Below are 18,270 nucleotides of genomic sequence, written 5' to 3' on the forward strand. Positions count from 1 at the left end.
GCTACATGATGTGCTGGTTACCTGTAGGGCATGAATAGGCTTTTCCTTAAACACCATACACTCACATGTAGTCCTTTAACTTTACACAGAATGTAAATTAAACATGCACAGGTGCCATTGAGCAAGACGCTTTGTATTAAAAGGAGAGTATTATGCTCCTTTTCAGGTTCATTATTACATTTTTTATTACAACTAGAATAGGTTTAAATTCTTTAATGCTCAAAAAATATTTCAGTTTTCTCATACCGTCCAGTGCTGCAGCAAAGTATTCCCCCTCTGTCTGAAACGCTCTGTTTTATCCCCTGTCTCTTTAAGGCCCCCCCTCCTGAATACCTAGTCTCCTCTGATTGGTCAGCTCACACATGCCTGAGTAGAGCACCGCTAACAACAACAAAATGTAATTCTTACAAGCCAAACTAGCAGCTATACATACATTCTGCTAATGTGTGACACGGTGACTTCGTGTGATGTCACCATGTCACAGCATTAAAGGCGGGAGTACTAACGAGGCGTTTCAGGAACAGTGTTTTTTGTGGGAGAGAGGAGCTTCCACTGGTGCGGACTTTGACCTTTTTCATTTTCAAGACCTTTTACATGCACAGAAATATAACACACTGAAAGTAAGGGGGGGGGGGGGGGGGGGAAGCACAATAGGTCTCCTTTATATATATTTTTTTTATTGAAGCAGCAGTCACATTCAGCATTATAAATTGTCCTCACTTCAGAGCTGGAGATTTAACAGTCAACCCAGTCTTTCCCCACTGAACTTTGTGAATGTTATATACTCATATAAGAGTTTCAGGGCAGTGCAGTGAAGCAGAATGATGCATCCCATGAGCACAAACAAAGGTCTGACAAATTTGAAGCCAGGCTGTTATTGCATCCTCCCTCTTAAACGATCATATCACACTGTCTGTTGCCGCTAATGAACCTACTTGCCCGTCCATTCCAAGAATCCGGAGCTGAAACACAAGCATGGCGCTCCTAATCCACCCTAACTGACAGGCAGGATCTCTGACCCACTGCCCCGATTCCAACATGTTTTCTCCTCAGCGCTACAGATACTTCAACTTATTTGGGTTTATTCCGCGGCTTAAGGAGAAAAAAAAATCCCTCTTACTCAATTAAACATACATTCTGGTGTAACAGAAGTTCAAACAAAGGGCAATTGAATTTGGGGCTGTTTGTTAAATACATCAAACAGGCACATGAAGAGGAAGGAGGTACCATTTTAAGGGAAGCTGGAACACTGTGTTCTGGTACAGACAGCAGCAAATGCAGAGCAAGTGTTCGTGTTTGTCTGCTGCTCTGGAGTGAAGGCTGGAGGAGAGACAGGCAGACACGTGGACAGACACTGTAGACAAACAGCAAGACTGCTCAACAGGAACATGGGCTGAGCAAAAAACACCTTTGCTCAGAGCCAGGAAGAAGTATACAGTCGTGGCTCACCAAATCAGCACAGATTAGACTAATCAGCTCCTTTAGACAAAAACACACCCAGACACAGACGTCTGAACTGAGCATCTATGTGTGATTAACATGAGGGCATACCGTGTGTTGTTTTTTCTATTATTTTCCTGCACATTCAGAATTGTAAAGATCCTCCCCGCAGCCCAGATATAAACACAGAAAATGAGTATCCTGGGGTAAATAAACAGGATTTCACTCTCAGTCTATTCTGTCATGTGGAATAGAGAATGAGACGCAGACTGCCCTGCTGGTTATATCACGTCCAGTGTAACCCGGCTCTGTGGACAGGCCCACAGGCTCCCTCTGCCTACTACAGCTACACCCTTGACTTCAAGGCAGGCATTAAAATGGAGTGGTGGTGGTGGGTGGATTATGGGGTTGAGGGAGGCAGTATGGAGTGTGTATGTGTGTGCCGCGCGCCTTTGGGGTGGGGGGATGCTTTAGTTTAACCCTGTATTTTCTGCACATACTGACAAAACGTTGCCTTTTCTTTCTACCTTCCTTTAACACAATAAACCACACTGGTCAATTTAAAGTGTGATTCAATTAAACAATCAAAACAGAAACAATCGCCATTCACGCATTTAAATGAGCAGAAAATGCGCGTCATTGGATGCCCTTGTAGCTTCTCCATTCCCCACACTGAACTCTCCTCTGTTCTTTCCCATAAAAGAAACCCCCTTTTGGCTTTATTTAAGCAAGATCTGCTATATAATGCTGTGTACTGAGTGCACCTGCACACCAGCAGACAGCGCTTTCCGTTTGAGCCGGCACATCTCCGTGCGTAAAAATGTTATCCTAGGTGCCTCGGTGCGTCAGGTGCAGCTCATTTCCTTAATGCAAATGCTCCCAATCGCCGTGTGCTCTCACACTCTCACCTCCAGTAGTACCTTGCCCTCAGGACCGACCGGCAGCCGCCTCTGCTCCTTTAAGGCAATGAGGAATTAAAGCGTCTGCAGGGGCAGGGAGAGGGTTATTCCGTGTAATGCTCAGAGAGTCAGTGTGGTGCGATTAGAGAGCGGCAGCGGGGAAGATGCGCTTACTCGCCTCTTGCTGGACGCACAGAGGCGATGAAGATGATCTGACTTTGGAGTCTCAGAAACAAACCTGCTTTTCATTCTTATTCTGCCGCTCTCTCTCCCATGTTTGCTTCTTTGCTGTTTTAGTTATTTTAATTTTATAATTTTTGTATTTATTTCCCACCTCCCCAAGGATGATCCGTCAGTCAGCCTTTTATTTAGGGAAATCGGAGCTTCTGACATTTTTTTCTTTTTAAGATTTTGTCAGCCAGGGTTTTTTCCTTTCCTTTCGTTTCTCTTTTTTCTTTTTGCATTCATCTTTTGGTTCCTGGATCCGCTCGTACCCGGCTCTGACTCAGCACCACACACACCTGGGTTTCACCCCTTCAGCATCCTTTTGAATAACAGGGAGAAACAGCAAGACGCGGAGCAGAGGAGGAGAGTCTGAGCACAGCTCTCCCCAAGACAATCACAGAGGCTCATTTATGTTCCAAGCGCAGGGAGAGGGCTCAGGAGGCAAACAAATCAGAGTGTAGCGGCAAAAAAGTAGGAAGGAGATATTAAAAGTAGAGACTTGGACCGGCTTGCTTCAAGACTGTGGCAAATGTTTAACCTTAGCCCAAGCGCACAGAAGAGAGACCCAGGGAGGCACCGGTCGGAGGAAGAAGAGAAAGCATAGCTTGGGGGGATTGAACGGAGCAGGGCATGTGGATATTGGCTTTTATCTTTTTCCAGAGCATCTTGAATGGTAAGTTTCACGTCTTTCTTTCTTTTTTATATAAAAAAAAATGTGTTCATTACTTACTGCAGAAGGCAAATCACTGTTAGACATCTAAGTGACTGGGGAGGGAGGATGGAGGTCACCTGTGACCCACATGAAATGGATTTTATATGCTTGTCAAAAGGCTGACACCCCCGATAGAGGGAGAGAGACGGGCGAGGCATGAATTGCGTTTTAAATCCGTCAAGCTCTCCCACAACCCGCCAGACACATCCCTGGCCTTCAGATATACATCCTGAAATAAAAACGGATGAATGATGTTTGTTTGGGCCCGTGTTTCATTAACTGGTCCGCTTTTATTGGTTGGATGTGATTTAATAGGTGCAAGTTTTAATTGTTTTAAATTTGCATCCAATGAATGCATTTTGTTTCTGTTTTTTATTTGATGCCAGCTACACTTATTCTGTCACAACCATGTTCCACTGTGGCCCTTAGTAATAAGTGACGTATTTGATATAATGGACATTTGGTTTAACCCCTTCCCCCTCCCCCACAGGGAGCATATTCTCCAAGTTCAGAGTGGCTTAAATTAATATAATGCATTCAGATGATCAGTTTATACACATATTTTAGAGTCAGTAATCAATATTTTCATTTTGGGCATATTGGATGTAAAATATTCGATTGTGTTTACGGCTCTGTCTGAATGTTTTCTAACATCTCTACGTCCAATTTTGGACACAAATTTGAACACATCTTCATGTTATTTTTTTTTATGTGATATTTAGAGAGAAAATAATGATACAATAACAGTGTTACAGATTGTCGATGTAAGTGATTTAAAAAAAAAAAAATTAAAAGTGTAATGTTTTTATTGAGACACATTCCTCAGAGGTCACATTTTTCAGGAAATGCAAAAGAAGCTCACAAGAACACACACACAAAAAAATGTGAATAAAATTTTCCATTCAAATAGCCAAAAGTCTCATTCTCCATTCAAACAGTATTCAAACACCCAGATTTGGCTGTGCGTCTTGTCTGTGGTGTTTTTTTTTTTTTTTTTCCCTTGCACCCTGAGTGCATGTGTGCACCATTGCACACATGCATGCGGCTGACACCGTGCACGCATATTTGTGTGCTCACACAGTGTATCTATAATCAATGGCAGAAAATTGATACAGTTTATTGCATTCACTTATTGGCCAGAGTCCCTTCTACAGGGAGGGATTATGGCTGCCTGGGTGTGTACAAAAACAGGGGAAGAAAAAGGGAGAGTCGAAGAAGGAGAGGGAGAAGGAAAGAAAATGGAAACATGTCCGTATAGAAAACACATCGGGGCGACAAGATGGAGATTGTTCACGTATTGAGACAAAATCAAGCCCGCGGTTGGCTGAATTTTCTATCAAACGGTCAAGAAACAGCTGAATTCTCATAGCACAAAAAAAATTGGGGAAATGGGGATTTACAGGTATGAATACATTTAACCGTGTCGCGGGGCTGGGGTATGATATGGTGTGTCCCCAAAATGGATTTTCCCTTCTGGCCGGGGTGATAAAATAAGGCTTCGAAATGGATTTTTGTTTCTGTGTCGTCGCTTTCTCAGTGCTGGAGCGACCCTCAGTCGGTACCGTTTATTGACATTGACTCCATATAAAATGGTATCTCCCTCAGCCCAGCTTGTGCTGAAACTCATAAAGGAACAATAAGGAATCCTCATTAATCATAATCATCTGGCTCTGACATTAGATCAACTGCCATGCAAGATTGTGTCCGTTTATTGCATAAGGGATTATTGAGGAGGCCCGTGGCAAACAACAGATAGGGATTAGGCAGAAGACGGCGTTGAGTGCAGACATTACACTTTTTGTGCTCAACATTTGCGCTACAATCATGGGGCTTTTATCACTCGCCGTTTTGTCATTTTATTTGATTTCTCCGTCACTGTACAGGAGCCCTGCGATGTGACTTTGTCCTCTGCGGTTGGCTGTTTTGTTGATTATCATGAAAATGAGGTGTTCATCGGCTGAGCAGGCGTTGTCAGAGTGAATGAATGACCTTGTAGATGGAAGCGAGCACAGCGATTGGATTCCAGACAATTCTTGCTGTTTCAGAGTTAGGCCTATCACATGCTCAACTGGCTTGTCTCTATGGTAACCTCCTTAATGGGTGTCAGGGGCTATGTCCAAAAACGTTCACCCGTTCACTCCCCACTATATGTGGGTAGAAAACTATATGGTGTGTGCCGTCTGGTGGCTTTAGACAGTATTCAGATCAGTCAGAATTCACCGTGGTTGTTGGCACTTTTTTATTTCATTTTGGGGGGTAAATTTTTTTTCCACTGTAACAATAAATAAATCTAACACCAACACAAAATGGCAGACTCAGGAAACAGTGGACTATACAGTGAATGATTCAGGATGTGAAACTGGGATTTTGGCTCTTGTCACAAACTGAGCTGACCCAAAAGTACTTGATTAGGAGCTAAACACATCCTGTCACATCAGCAAGTCCATAGGTGATAAGTGGCCAAATGGCAACCAAGCAGCTCACTGCCTTCAGGGTTCTCTTCCACATTGCGTTAAGATCCTTCCACTGTACTTTTATCAGCTTAATGAACTCAGAAACTGAGGAAAACAGATACAAACCAGCAGAATGTTCACTAAATGTCACATTTTAACGGATTTAATGACGGAAATCATTGCAATTGACTCATCATTGCAAGTTAAAAGGAAGCAGAAAGCAACTCATTAGGTTACTTTTCTGTCATATTCCAGATATTAAAAGAAGCGTTAAATCTGACATGTTCAACAGCCAACAGGCACATTTATCTCTTGCATTCTATTTAAGACTTTATGCAGCTGCTGCTATATCCTGTGCCTATCAAAGTAGAATCTATAAATTCAGTCATCAGTACTGGCGAGGAAACATATTAAATATCTCTCCCTGAAAGCTGCCTCTGGGCAAAACCACAGCGAGCAAAACCGGCCCATTCAAATTCTCATCGCAAAGATATAACGAGCCAAGGCTCCTCGCTCAGTCCCCGCGAACGCTGCCGTGATTTGTAGAGGTGCACACGCCTTAACCTGATGCTCGCGACTTGAAAGGACTTGCTTCCAACTTCTTCAATAACTGAACACTTAGGCTGAGGTCGGGGGATCGCACAATCAAATTCAGTTCTCAATTAGCTGTGACATTTCTCGGGCTAAATGCAGATCCACTTTGAAATAAGAAAGCTCCTCCAAAGCATCTAGCCCAGTGTAGCTCGCAGTACAGTAAATAGCTGCCAACATCAGTTAGCCTGCCAATTTTACATGACCCCACATTATTAGCAACCTGAAACACTGGATGAAAATGCTACAAGGACCCTGGGGTGGATAGATAGATAGAACTTGGCTGCGAGGAGAGAGCGGGGGAACCGGGTTTTTGCATGGCAATAAATCTACATGAAGGCGATGGAGGCGGTGCACTGATGAGAGCCCCATTTGTCGGAGCTGCAAGGCGATTCTCAAGTCCGCGTCCAAAGATCAGTGGCCTCCCGGTGGCCACGGTGGTGAAACCTGACCAGCCGTACGCCCCGCTCACAGCCATTAGTCTGTTTACTAATTACCAATTAGGGTTTGGCTGTAGAAGCTGTATCACAGCTCGTGAAATTAAATTACCCCATGAAAACACGTAGGGAAGTGATAGATCATCTCGTGGAGTCGTACTCTGATATGAATATCTAATGGGCTAAATTAAGTTTACAAACCCACTTAACTCTTGCTCACTTGTGAGAGTTATAAGAGGGTTTGTTGGGTTACGTTCTGAACTCTGTGTGTGATTCCAGTTGAAAGGGCCGCTAATTTGGGGTAATGGATACCCTGATGTGTGATCATAATAGATATCCCCCTAGTTCATACATCCTAGCTGTATAATGAGGGCTACTCTACTGTACCCTACCTCCTCGAGCCTGTCTAGCTCTCTAATTAGGAGCAAGCTTTGGCGACTGCTGTGTGTGTGTGTGTGTGCGCTGCGTTTCACCCAATGTAAAATCTAATTACCGATCACACTGTGTCTGTCTGGATTCCACTGAATCAGAGGTGTAATTGCGCAAGCCCGCGTGTAAATGTCTCTTGCATTAAAATGTTAACGATATCATTTAGCATCTGCAGGGAAGAGCAGAAAAGCCCTCAGCACCCAGATGTAGGTGTTTGATCATGCGTGCAAAGTGAGGTTGTAGTACATCTGGCGGGGGTTTCCCTCTCAGACGGGATTCTCAGTAGAGAGGATGTTTTTAATTCACTCAGCACCTGTCAAAGTGACATGTTATATTACTGTGCTGCACTGCACAGGTACTGTAGTGGAGGAACTGGTGTAAAAGCTTTATTTGACAGTTTAAAACCGACTAAGTCACGAGAGAAGCACTTCTGCTTTCTGCCTTTAGAACAATTTGGGACAGTTTAGAAAACGCTCCCTAAGACAAAACAGATCTTGACCTGCAACCTTTTGAATAACAGTCCCTCAGCTCTTTCCTCGAGCCCCAGAGTCAAGATTGTTTATCTGTTTATTAAGAATGACAGACCCTGCATGCAAAGTTTGCTTGATCTATTACACTGAAATTCATGTGAGGTATGTAATGCTTCTTAATTCTGCTTCTTAACACTAACCACAAAGCTTCAGTGTCATTAAACTGAGAAATACACTTTGTACTTATATTCAACCGACAACCAATCAACTTTGATACTGGATTAAGCTTGACTGAATTAAAAGCGGACTGTTTGGCCTTGGTGCAGGGATGCGGTAATGTGTCACCATTATGTTTCTTTTTAGCAAAGAAGCGCTCGAGGTGCACTTGGGAGCGCTGGGTCAAAGCTTTATCAAGCTATTATTATAGCTAACGCTATAGTAACAGAGGGCTGACTACACAGCTAACAACAAGCTTACAATGCATAGTGTAATAAAAGCACAACACTCACAAGCAACATTCGGTGTCTGGCCAATCTACTCCGCTTTACTGTCTCTGTCATGATAGGCCAGAAGAAGCTTCCCCTCCACTGGTTACCAAGGTGATGGGTGACAAGTCCCGCTCCTTATAAAATATGATTGGTTTTCTGAAAAAGAGTGATAGTGATGACACAAGCGCCTTTTTGGAAACCTTAACAGATTTTCAACCAGGAGCTCTTGGAGCAGCTGCACAAAAAAAGGACCATGGGTGCAGTGCTTATCCTCCAGGGGCCACATGCTGTTCTCTCCTCACCAGGAACAACTGAAAACGTTATGTGGACATGGGCCCTAACACTGGTGGCCACCCGACATAAAAATGGAAACAGAGGAAGCTGCTGTTACTAGAAAGCTCGCTACAACCGTTTTTGGCATTATATGCGTGGATTACTGTTGGAGGAGATGGCGGACATAAGCGGCTATTAGCAGTGTTGGTAGATGTTGTGATGATATTGGAATCGCGAATTCTTTTGGCCATGATAATCCTTGAGTGGAAACCTGATGTTGTGACATCAGGTTAGGCTGAATTAGGGGTCAGCAATGTGGACACGATCCTCTCTCATGATATGTGTAATTTCATTTATCATGTTATGAATACACACTGTAATGTGAGATGGTTCATTGTCAACCCTCAGTTGAGAAAGTGTGTAGATCCTGAGATCTTTAAAAGGACAGCAACCACAGAATAAACAGCAAAGGGATGTCGCTTCAAGGTATATTTCGTCACATCAATCCTAGCAATGCATTGAATTTATCTGTAAAAGAGGTCAGGCCAACAGCACTTTGATATGTGAATTTTGAAATCAACATAAGAGAAAACTCACAGAGCTTCAAATGGGCCAGATCACCTGAGGCCTATGTGATCAACAAAGACAAGATCGACATGAAAGCACAGAATAAATGAAATATTTGCTTTATTCTGTCTATCTGCTATTAAATGCTTTAAATATGCAAATACCTGCTTATAATGCTGCATGATGTTATATTAAGTAGTTTGTTTGACATAAGAAGCTCGTATCATAGAAGCTTGTATACTTCTACTGTGCAAAAGGAAGTACGTTTTTTTGAAATGTATGCCATTATCAACATAATCATTTTCTTTTAATCAACACGAGCAAACATTGTAATAAAATATCTGCCATTTAACACTCAACACATGCAAATCTGCAAAAAGTCATGTTCATGGTGAGTAAACTGTGATGACAGCGCTTATGGCTGGGGAGAGATCATGGTTTTGGTTAATTGAAAAGTCAGCAGTGACTTAAAGGATGTGACGGGATTTGCACAAATATTCCCTAAACTAAAAGCAGCGAAATGTAAGTTGTATTATGTTGTTGTTGAAGTTCCATTTAGATGCTCTGACCAAAATCCGTTTGAAATGATGATTGAGTCAAACTCCTGCGCTCCCTAAGTCCACCATCCACCCCGACCGCCCTTCAACATATCCTGTACAGTACATAAATATTGCACTTCAATCATTAAAAGAAACTTTCCCACTGAAGAAAATCTGCACATCATTTCTGTTTCCATTGAAAATGTACGAGGCAAAATAACTTTTTATATATGTGTCATGTCGGGTATGATGATTTGTACACTCTGCACTGATGTACAGTATTTCTGATAAATCTGTAAAGGTGTACAAGTATTTTAGCAAGAGCATAGGATTTGTACATGCACACAAGAACCTGCAGTGTACACTCTGCTGTGTGCGTGTGTGTGTGTGTGTGTGTGTACACTGTGCACCAGGCCCATAGCTCTTATAGTGAGCTCCCCTCCAGAGCTTTTGTTCATCGTGGGAGACAGGTGGCGGAGGTGTGATGAGTTTGCTATCCATCACCCACCAAGACAAACATTCACGCTGGACCTCATAAATACTGCCTCTTAATCCAGTCCTCCACATACCAGGGCCAGGCTTTGAACTCGACACACTCCGAGGCCCAAGGCTGAATTGATCCCCGCGACTCTGGCCTGGGCATGATGCATGTGCCTGATGGATTGTGGCTCACTAACATGTCCACCACTCTCTCTTTCTCCTTCCCGCTGCCTTCGAGCTTTGCTTTCTCCTCTCATATTTCATGGGCTCCTCTATTACATGGCGACCTTTTGAAAAAATAAAAAACACATGGCACGTCTCGTTGACCTCTCTGCAGCTTTCCAACCATCCACGTCTCAATCGGGTTATTCAAGATGGCATTTCTGGGAGATATTTCGCCCTCAAGACTCGCCCGTGTTTCTGATGCTCCTGTGTCCGAATAGTAAAGTAGGCTACGGGATAACAGAGGAGGCAAAGCTGGATAGACAGAGTGACAGAAAGACAAATGGGTCCAGCTTGGTTTCTCGACACTGCTCTTTATTTTTAAACCTGGCACAGATGCTGAGATTTAAGACCAAGTTAGTGGCGGTTATTTTCAGCCAGCCATTTTTAAAGCGCTGTCATCTTGTTGGAGTTGAGGTAAGGGTATGTGAGAGTGCGCGCATGTGTGTGTGTTTGTGCGATGTGTAAAGTAGGCGCTTTATCGTGTATTTGCAGGGGGTTTACGTGCAGGTACCTATATGCGGGGAGGCGGTGGGTTTTACAGAATGTGTGCACGCCTGTGTTTGTGTGCATTTAATTGGTGAGCCGGGTGGGTGGGTTAGGGTGTGACATGGAGTGGAGCCACAGGAGTCTGATTTATGTCCTTCTAGCCACTCATCGATCCACCGGCCCGGTGTGAGACTGAGTGCATTGTCAATAATCTTAGCACTTTGTGGTATTCCTAGAATTCCCAGACCTCCTCTGCTCCGACCACGGTGTGATGCTGCAGTAAGCCATCTTGTCCAAGATCAAATAAGAGGGCACGGGGCCTGGCAGCAGTGCATTTGATTGTAGGGTGCTCTCGCAGTGAATAGATCATTCTGCAGTGCTCTGCGCTGTTGAAGGAAACAGAGAATTGGATGTATTGTTCGTACAAAGGGAGGTAATTTGGACAGAGCCCTGCATGGGTCCCCAGAAGCATGTCGCTGTTTACATGTTGCTAAGTGTCCCCACAGACTGTTGCCAGGATGAGGTCTATTATGTGTGTCTCTCTATCTAGACCATCCATCCCCACAAGTGATTATGCTAATTAGTGTTTGATCAGATGATTAAATTAAAACTCGATTCATCCAAAGTACTAAATGCTCAGAATACATTTGTGTCTGCTTGGCTGCCTGGCTTCACACGCCACGAGTCCCCCTGGTGTCCCAGAGCCACTGGGGGAAAGGATGACCGGAGAGGAGACGAGAGGGAAGAAACAAACAAAAATACCTCTCCTTTCTATTCAGGCGGTGGTACATGGAAAAGGAGGATTGTAATAAAGCAAGCCGGGAGGGGGGGGGGGAGGAGGAGGAGGAGGAGGAGTGAGGGAGAGAAACGAGGAAAAGGAGAAAATAAGGGTGTGTGTGTGTGTTGAAAGGAGCCGTGCTGTGCTCCCCTAAGTGTTGAATAAACATGCTTGGTTTAGGGAAATGGCTGCGATAAATGTTTAATATGATAAGTCCATAAAGACGGTCAAATGAGTCTGGAGTATTAAAATGAGCATGGCACGCAGCAGCAGTAGCAGCAGCTTTAAAGGAGGAGAAGGAGGAGGAGGAGGAGGAGGAGGAGGAGGAGGGTGGGTGGGTGGGGGGCTGATAATGGCAGGCAGAGCTAACAGGATGAGAGCAGCCAGCTGCTGTGACATCAACATTAACACACTCCACCAGCTGCTGGTCACAGACGTCTCCTGGACAAAACAGGGGCAGTGGTATAACTTCAAAGGGCTGCCATGGACTTATAATGACATTACTACCTGTACAGCATTAGTAGGGAGTGCAGCATATTTGGGTAGGGTGTTCTTTTCAAAATAAAGTTCAAAAGTGCTGGAAAAAGGGTGGCAAATAAAGTCCAACAATCAGCTGTAATAAAAGGATGAATGGTGCCTCTGTAAAATGAAAATACAAAAATAAAAACAGGATACAAGACAACCAGAGAGCAAGCAATTTATCATTGAAATACACATGAAATGAAAATACATACATATTACGATTTCAGTCAATCGCTGCTGACAAATCCCAAAATGTTGCTGTCGAACATATCTGCAAACATTTACTGACAACGTATTTCATTTGTTTGTCTGACAATATCTGCTGTTGTAAACAATATTGCTCTTAATGACTGAAGCATGATGTTGAAGTTATATTTAAGAACAATCATGGTCTTGATGAAATATGGAATATTGTTTTGTTGCCTAAACCTAACCACTCAAGTTGCAAACCATAGGCTCCAGAGTCAGAGTCCCGCATTTTTTATGACCATCATCAACCCTGGCGATTTCACTGGCAGTATTTAAACCAACACATCCTCATACAGTATTGCATGTACATGCAATATTTTACTTTTCGTAACCCCCAAAATACACAGATTTTGTCGCTAATTGAGTTGGAGTTGTTGGCTTTGACCTGCAAGCATGCAGAATGATTAAATTCAGTGAATGGAAAGATGAGTCACCAGCCAATAATTCAGAATATAAAGGCAGGCAGTAAAGTTAAAAAGGTCCATTTTGACACCATTTCACAAATGAGTATCATGGCTAGCTTACAGACTCTGTTAACATGAGTGAAATACTATCCTTGTGGGCCAAAGGCTGCCAGTGTCAGGTCGTTCTCCTCTGCACCCTATCATGTCACAGCTTGTGTACACTGAAACCTCCGTGGACACTGCATTATTGTAGCTGGCATGCAGGTGGACAGCAGTCATGTTAAGGGACCATCAACGGCAACTCATTTGAAGGCCCTTAACCTTAATGTCTGGTGACATAATAAGGTTGGATGTCCGGTATGTGCCACGTCTACTGGTTTAACTGAGGTAAGGCTTCTGCCAACAGGCATCCATACCAACGAGAACGATGCTGCTTAATCGCGTTATCAAGAGAGGCGGTGATCTGATTATATCCACTCAAGTCCCAATCAGACATGTTTAAGTATAATAGTAAATTACAAAAGAAATAATCTAAGAGCCTTCAAGCTTCTGATGTCTACTGCTGACTGGCGAACTGGATCATGCTGAACTGTAGTCGTCATTCGGAGTACAGTCTATGTCATAGAGAGAGACTGTTGATCCTGATTATTTCATCCCAACAGCAATCAAAACAAATGCTTTGACAAATTAAAGAAAAGCCATTATCTGGCTGTTGCGGCCCTCTAATCAGCTCATCTAATCATTTTATTTGGCTCGCATGAAAAGACTGAACAGGCTACGTGTCCGTCTACCTTCGTACCTGCCTGACTATCTATCTATCTATATATATATATATATATATATATATATATATATATATATATATATATATATATATATATATATATATACGCAAATATCACTGAGCGAGGGTAGACAGGCAGCTCACCTTCATGGCTCTGGAGGGAGGCCTGAAGAGGGGGTGGGATTTTTTGGGTTGGATCCTTTCAAAGTTGGGCTTTTTTGGCTTGGCATTTGTGTTTACCACGTGTTCTGCAGCATCCCAAGTGAAGGCTGGGTGATGATTCTGTACTTCTGTGTGCTTTCTGTTAGTATAATCGTATTGGGATGGCATGATACATTTGTGACAGGACATCTCTGTTGTCTTATTTGATTACTTAACCTTTTAACCTTTAATTCATCCTTAACCTTTTCAGCTACTGTAGACTCACCAAGGGTCTATTGTTTCAGCAAACTGTGCGTTGTTCAAACCTTGTTATCGTAGACTATATTTAAGGTTGTAACATTTATGAAGATAACAAAAATGTATGGGTAAACAACAGCAAATTGTGAATAAAAAACCCATTCAAGGCATCGCCATTTGATGCATTTTACTGGATATAAACTTGATACTACCTTGGCTCAATTTAGTGCTACATACTGATATTTTCTTTAAACATCAAAAATGAGTAATTAGATTTGTTACAATTGTCAGATTTCGATTTTTCAAACACACCCATCATCAAAGCCAGTTTGATCATTTAATGTATCTTTACAAAAAAAAAAAAAAAAATTTTCTTGTGATGTACAAACCAGAAAAGTAATCCTTGTGGTTGTCCAGCAGGCTTATCTTGTAGGCAGTCTGTGAGTTACTTTATAGGCTTTACTCTTTGAGGCAAACCAAAAATGATGCACCCCACAAGAATAAATCAACCAAAAAAAGTATTCATAAATACATTCCCTGAGTACTGTTTGTAAAAGGGATTAGCATTAGCTTTCTATAAATACTTAGTTTTCATTCCTGTTAATGAGGTTGAGGAGATGCATCATCACAGTGCTCCTCTCCTCAGTTCTGAGTAAAATTAGAAGATTATTTTAATTAATAGGTAAGATTGCAGGTGTTGAATTTTTAAATAACTATAATAAGTTTACTCTAATTGCAAAAGCTGCTGTAGATCAGCAGCATTTTGGAGGTTCGCATGGTGAAACTCATAGTAAACATGAATCTATCCCACACTTTGAATATAACCTTTGTTTTATTTACTTTATTAGACACAAGTTTCCCTACACTAACATCACACAGCAATATTAGATGCGTGCCAGTGGAAGCTCCTATTCATCAGCAGCAGCAGCAGCAGAGGGATCTGCTATAGTTTGCTACAGTATAATCCCTCATCAGATCCTCTCTTGTGCCCTTATCATCAGCAGCAGGAGCATAATTTAGACATCAATGTCTTTATCGCTCAGTTTTACTAAAGTGAGAAACAGTCCAGGGTCTCCGGCTTCCCCTTGATGAGACAGGCAGCCACTCTGGCCCATTTAAGACATGGAAATAGACCGGGGAGGAGGAGGCTCATCTGCTGTGGGGGCCTTCGTTTTAGCGATTCCCGCCCCTCCTAGACATCAGAGGACAGATCTGTCGGTGTGGATCAGCAGCCTGCGTACAGCCAACCCTTTCTACTGTCACAGCCCTGCTTAATATTCATGAGAGCAAATTGGAAGACAGTCATTTACTTCCGTGCATGGTGTATCGCCTCTGGGCAGATCAGATCAGTGGGAATGCTTACTCATACTGGACTGCTTGGCTGTGAGTGGTTGTTGTCTGCCTGTCTCAGAGCTGCTCTACGTTATTTTCATGCTCATGGCTAAATTTTCCGGGTAAAATAAGAGTCTCCACGATTTCTTTATTTAAAAAAAAAAAAAAAAAAGTATTTTGAATGAAAACGATAATATTTGCACATTTCAAAGTCGGGTGATGCAAAGGTCCAACTTTTGTGTTTAACACAGCGTGGTCACATGTATTTAGTACTGCATATATCATACCAATGCTGCTAAATCCACAGTGCAGAAATAGGAATTTGTTAAGGAGGAAAATTGCTCTGGCTCCTGTGAGTCTTGTATATGAGCAAGCCAGGTATGATCTCCGCGTCCCAGGCAGGCTTGCCCTGAGGGCACAGAGTAGAGAGCTGCTTTAATTACCCAGAGTTCCTGCTGTCACATTGTCACTGTGAAGCACCCGGTGCCACGCTGCCATGCGGAGCTGAGTCCCCCTACCGCGGCGATGACAACTCAGACAATGGCTCTGCTCGCTCAACAGATGCAACGCGAGTGCCCTCTGAAATATGGGAAGCTGAATCAATCCCACTGTCTCTCTGATTCTCCCTTTGCCTCATCGTGTTTGCTCTCTGCTGTTCTCTCTTCCTCCCACGTCAGAGTGTGTTCATGAAAAAAGCCAGCGGCAGCATGAAAGACAGAATATGTATAACTATGGAGAGAGAGTTAATAGGTTGTCACCAGTTTCCCACGTTCGTCACTTAATGCTGCAGGTACATGAGATGAGGCCAACTCTACGTGACTTCTACACGCTTTGATCAGGTGTCTGAGAGGAAGTTTCCCCAATAATAGCTAAGCTGTGAATACAAGATTGAAAATGTGATCCGTGTGGCAATTTCTTCCCTCTTGTAAATGCAGCAAACAGCTGGTTAGTGAATTCATCTTTACCTGCTGTTTGCTCCCATTGGCATTGATTGCACGTTTACTTAAATGAAGCGCCCCAGTGGCTCTGAAAGCACACTGTCATGGTTGGTTACACCCTGTCAACTGATCAGCTCTATTGTGTGAAGCATCACAGTCCTGTGATGATGCTGAACCATAGGTGTTGTTTGTCATATTGTACAGTAACTCTGTGGGAACACTACTGCGGCTGCTTTCACAAACCAATTTGTGAATAATATATATCATCCAGAGCGTAAATAGTTTAAAAAGCCACAAGTTTACACTAGATTTCAGTGATGAATTTTCCAAAATACTTACATCTTCATGTTGAAAAACCACCACTAATAAAGGCTACTTGTGCTTATGCTCCTGCCTGGTTTGTAGGTGGTGATGTGATGTTGTCAAATCAACACTGCAGCTACAAGCACACTAGCTTCTATTCATAGTATCAACAGAAACATTCAGTCACTCATTAAGGCGAAACAGTGGCAGCGCAACCATGCTCTTGTCTTACAAAAGTCAATTAGGCCCTGGAGATCTAAATTGAGAGAAGATTCAACTTAGTTTGGCAACAGATTGCGACGGAAGCACGAAGGCTAAATAAGCAAAAGTTTACCTTCCCCTAGCCCTCCACATATATCTGAACTACACTTCTCCAGCTCAGTGAATCAAACCATAGACTTCATAAGTATTAATGCAAGCAGCATCCACAATATAGTCCCCCTTGAACTGCTTATGTGTTACTATGGAAACTATTACCTTCACATCTTAAAATGTAGAACTTTTTTGGTCATCATGTCTTGTACTTTTAGTCAGGCTATATATTGCAGCTTGGTACTCATCACTGTACAGAATGTGAACAACAGCAGTCTGGAGGAAATAGCTTTACATGTCCAACAGTGGTCTAAAAAAAGGATAAATCCTAAAAGTTATGAACTGAATATTCATGATAGAGTTGGTTCATAAGTCAGTCAGTGTATGAATGCTGGAAATAGCAGCAAAAGACAACTGTAATAATGAGGAATCTATAACGATGGTAGTAAGTGCAGTCAGATCTACAAGGACACTGACAGAAATTGTGGCCAAAAGGCCTAGATTTAAAGAACCCTGCATCTTAAAAAGAATAAATGGGAAAAGCAATTAAATGAGTTATCAGAGCCACAAATGTTTTTGAGATTGGTAGTTTTGGTTGCTTTTTATTTCTAGCAGTTTCCTGCTTGCCCTGAAACAGAAAGATTTAAATGGAACAGCTTTTTTTCTTTCTTCCGTTCTCCCTGAAGATATCCCTTTGGACAAAAAAATCATAGTCAATTATAGATGCATATAATGCATTATTGAACAGTGTCATTTATTTCACCTTACGCTTGAGCTCATGAAAAATTATGCCAATTACTGACTTCCTCTCGGGCAATGTAGTAAGTGGTGGGGCCCCGAGGCCGTTTGTTGGGGCATGACATGGTGCTCTTTGTGAGGTCTGACGGGGTGATGTACCTGCGTCACCGGACCATTCGTGGTCTGGCTCCTGAGCTTAGTCAATTAGGAAAACGAGTAGCGCAGTGATATGCACCCTTCCACCAGAGTCCATTTCTTTTTTTAATTAAATCAATCTCGCTATCACTCAGCCAGTCTAAATTGAGTTGCTCTCACATACTTTTAATATGTGAAATAGACGAATATCAAAACAGCCATGACATAAATCCTAATCCAATTTCTCCGATGCTTGCACAGAATGGAAGCTTTGCAAGTAACCACACACTTCTTTGATCTACTTCTCTCCAGCCATTTGCTATTATGGCGCCATGACGTTCAAAGTATCAATTAACAAAGTACCCAAATTGTATTTGCTGAAAACTTTGATGTGTGATGTGCAGTTGTGTCTGTCGCTGGATTTTTTTTTCTTATTGAATTCCTTTTTTAATTTTTTTTTATTCAAAATAGTCTTTACTTACTTCCCAAAATCCCCTCTATATGAGGATATCATCAAAGCAGAATCTCACATATAGCTGAGATATTACTTTACTGATACATAAGTCAAATTTACAAAGAATCCTCAATATAATCACAAGCACATTTCACATTTCATCCACAAAGAAGATGTCTGCTGAGTGTACGCCAGTAAAGGCCGTGCG

At 42.5% G+C, this 18,270-nt stretch overlaps 1 protein-coding gene across 1 annotated transcript in view; it reads left to right on the forward strand.

Moving 5' to 3' along the window:
* The first annotated feature begins 2,207 nt into the window (after positions 1 to 2,207).
* The window catches only part of dscamb (Down syndrome cell adhesion molecule b), a 132,826-nt gene continuing 116,763 nt past the window's right edge, over positions 2,208 to 18,270 (forward strand). The window contains 1 exon segment of the mRNA XM_030397360.1: positions 2,208 to 3,237. Within this exon segment, the coding sequence (XP_030253220.1) occupies positions 3,195 to 3,237 (43 nt within the window). The 5' untranslated portion in view covers positions 2,208 to 3,194.

The sequence above is a fragment of the Sparus aurata genome, chromosome 2 (assembly GCF_900880675.1).
Source record: "Sparus aurata chromosome 2, fSpaAur1.1, whole genome shotgun sequence".
In the NCBI taxonomy this organism is placed as follows: Eukaryota; Metazoa; Chordata; class Actinopteri; order Spariformes; family Sparidae; genus Sparus; species Sparus aurata.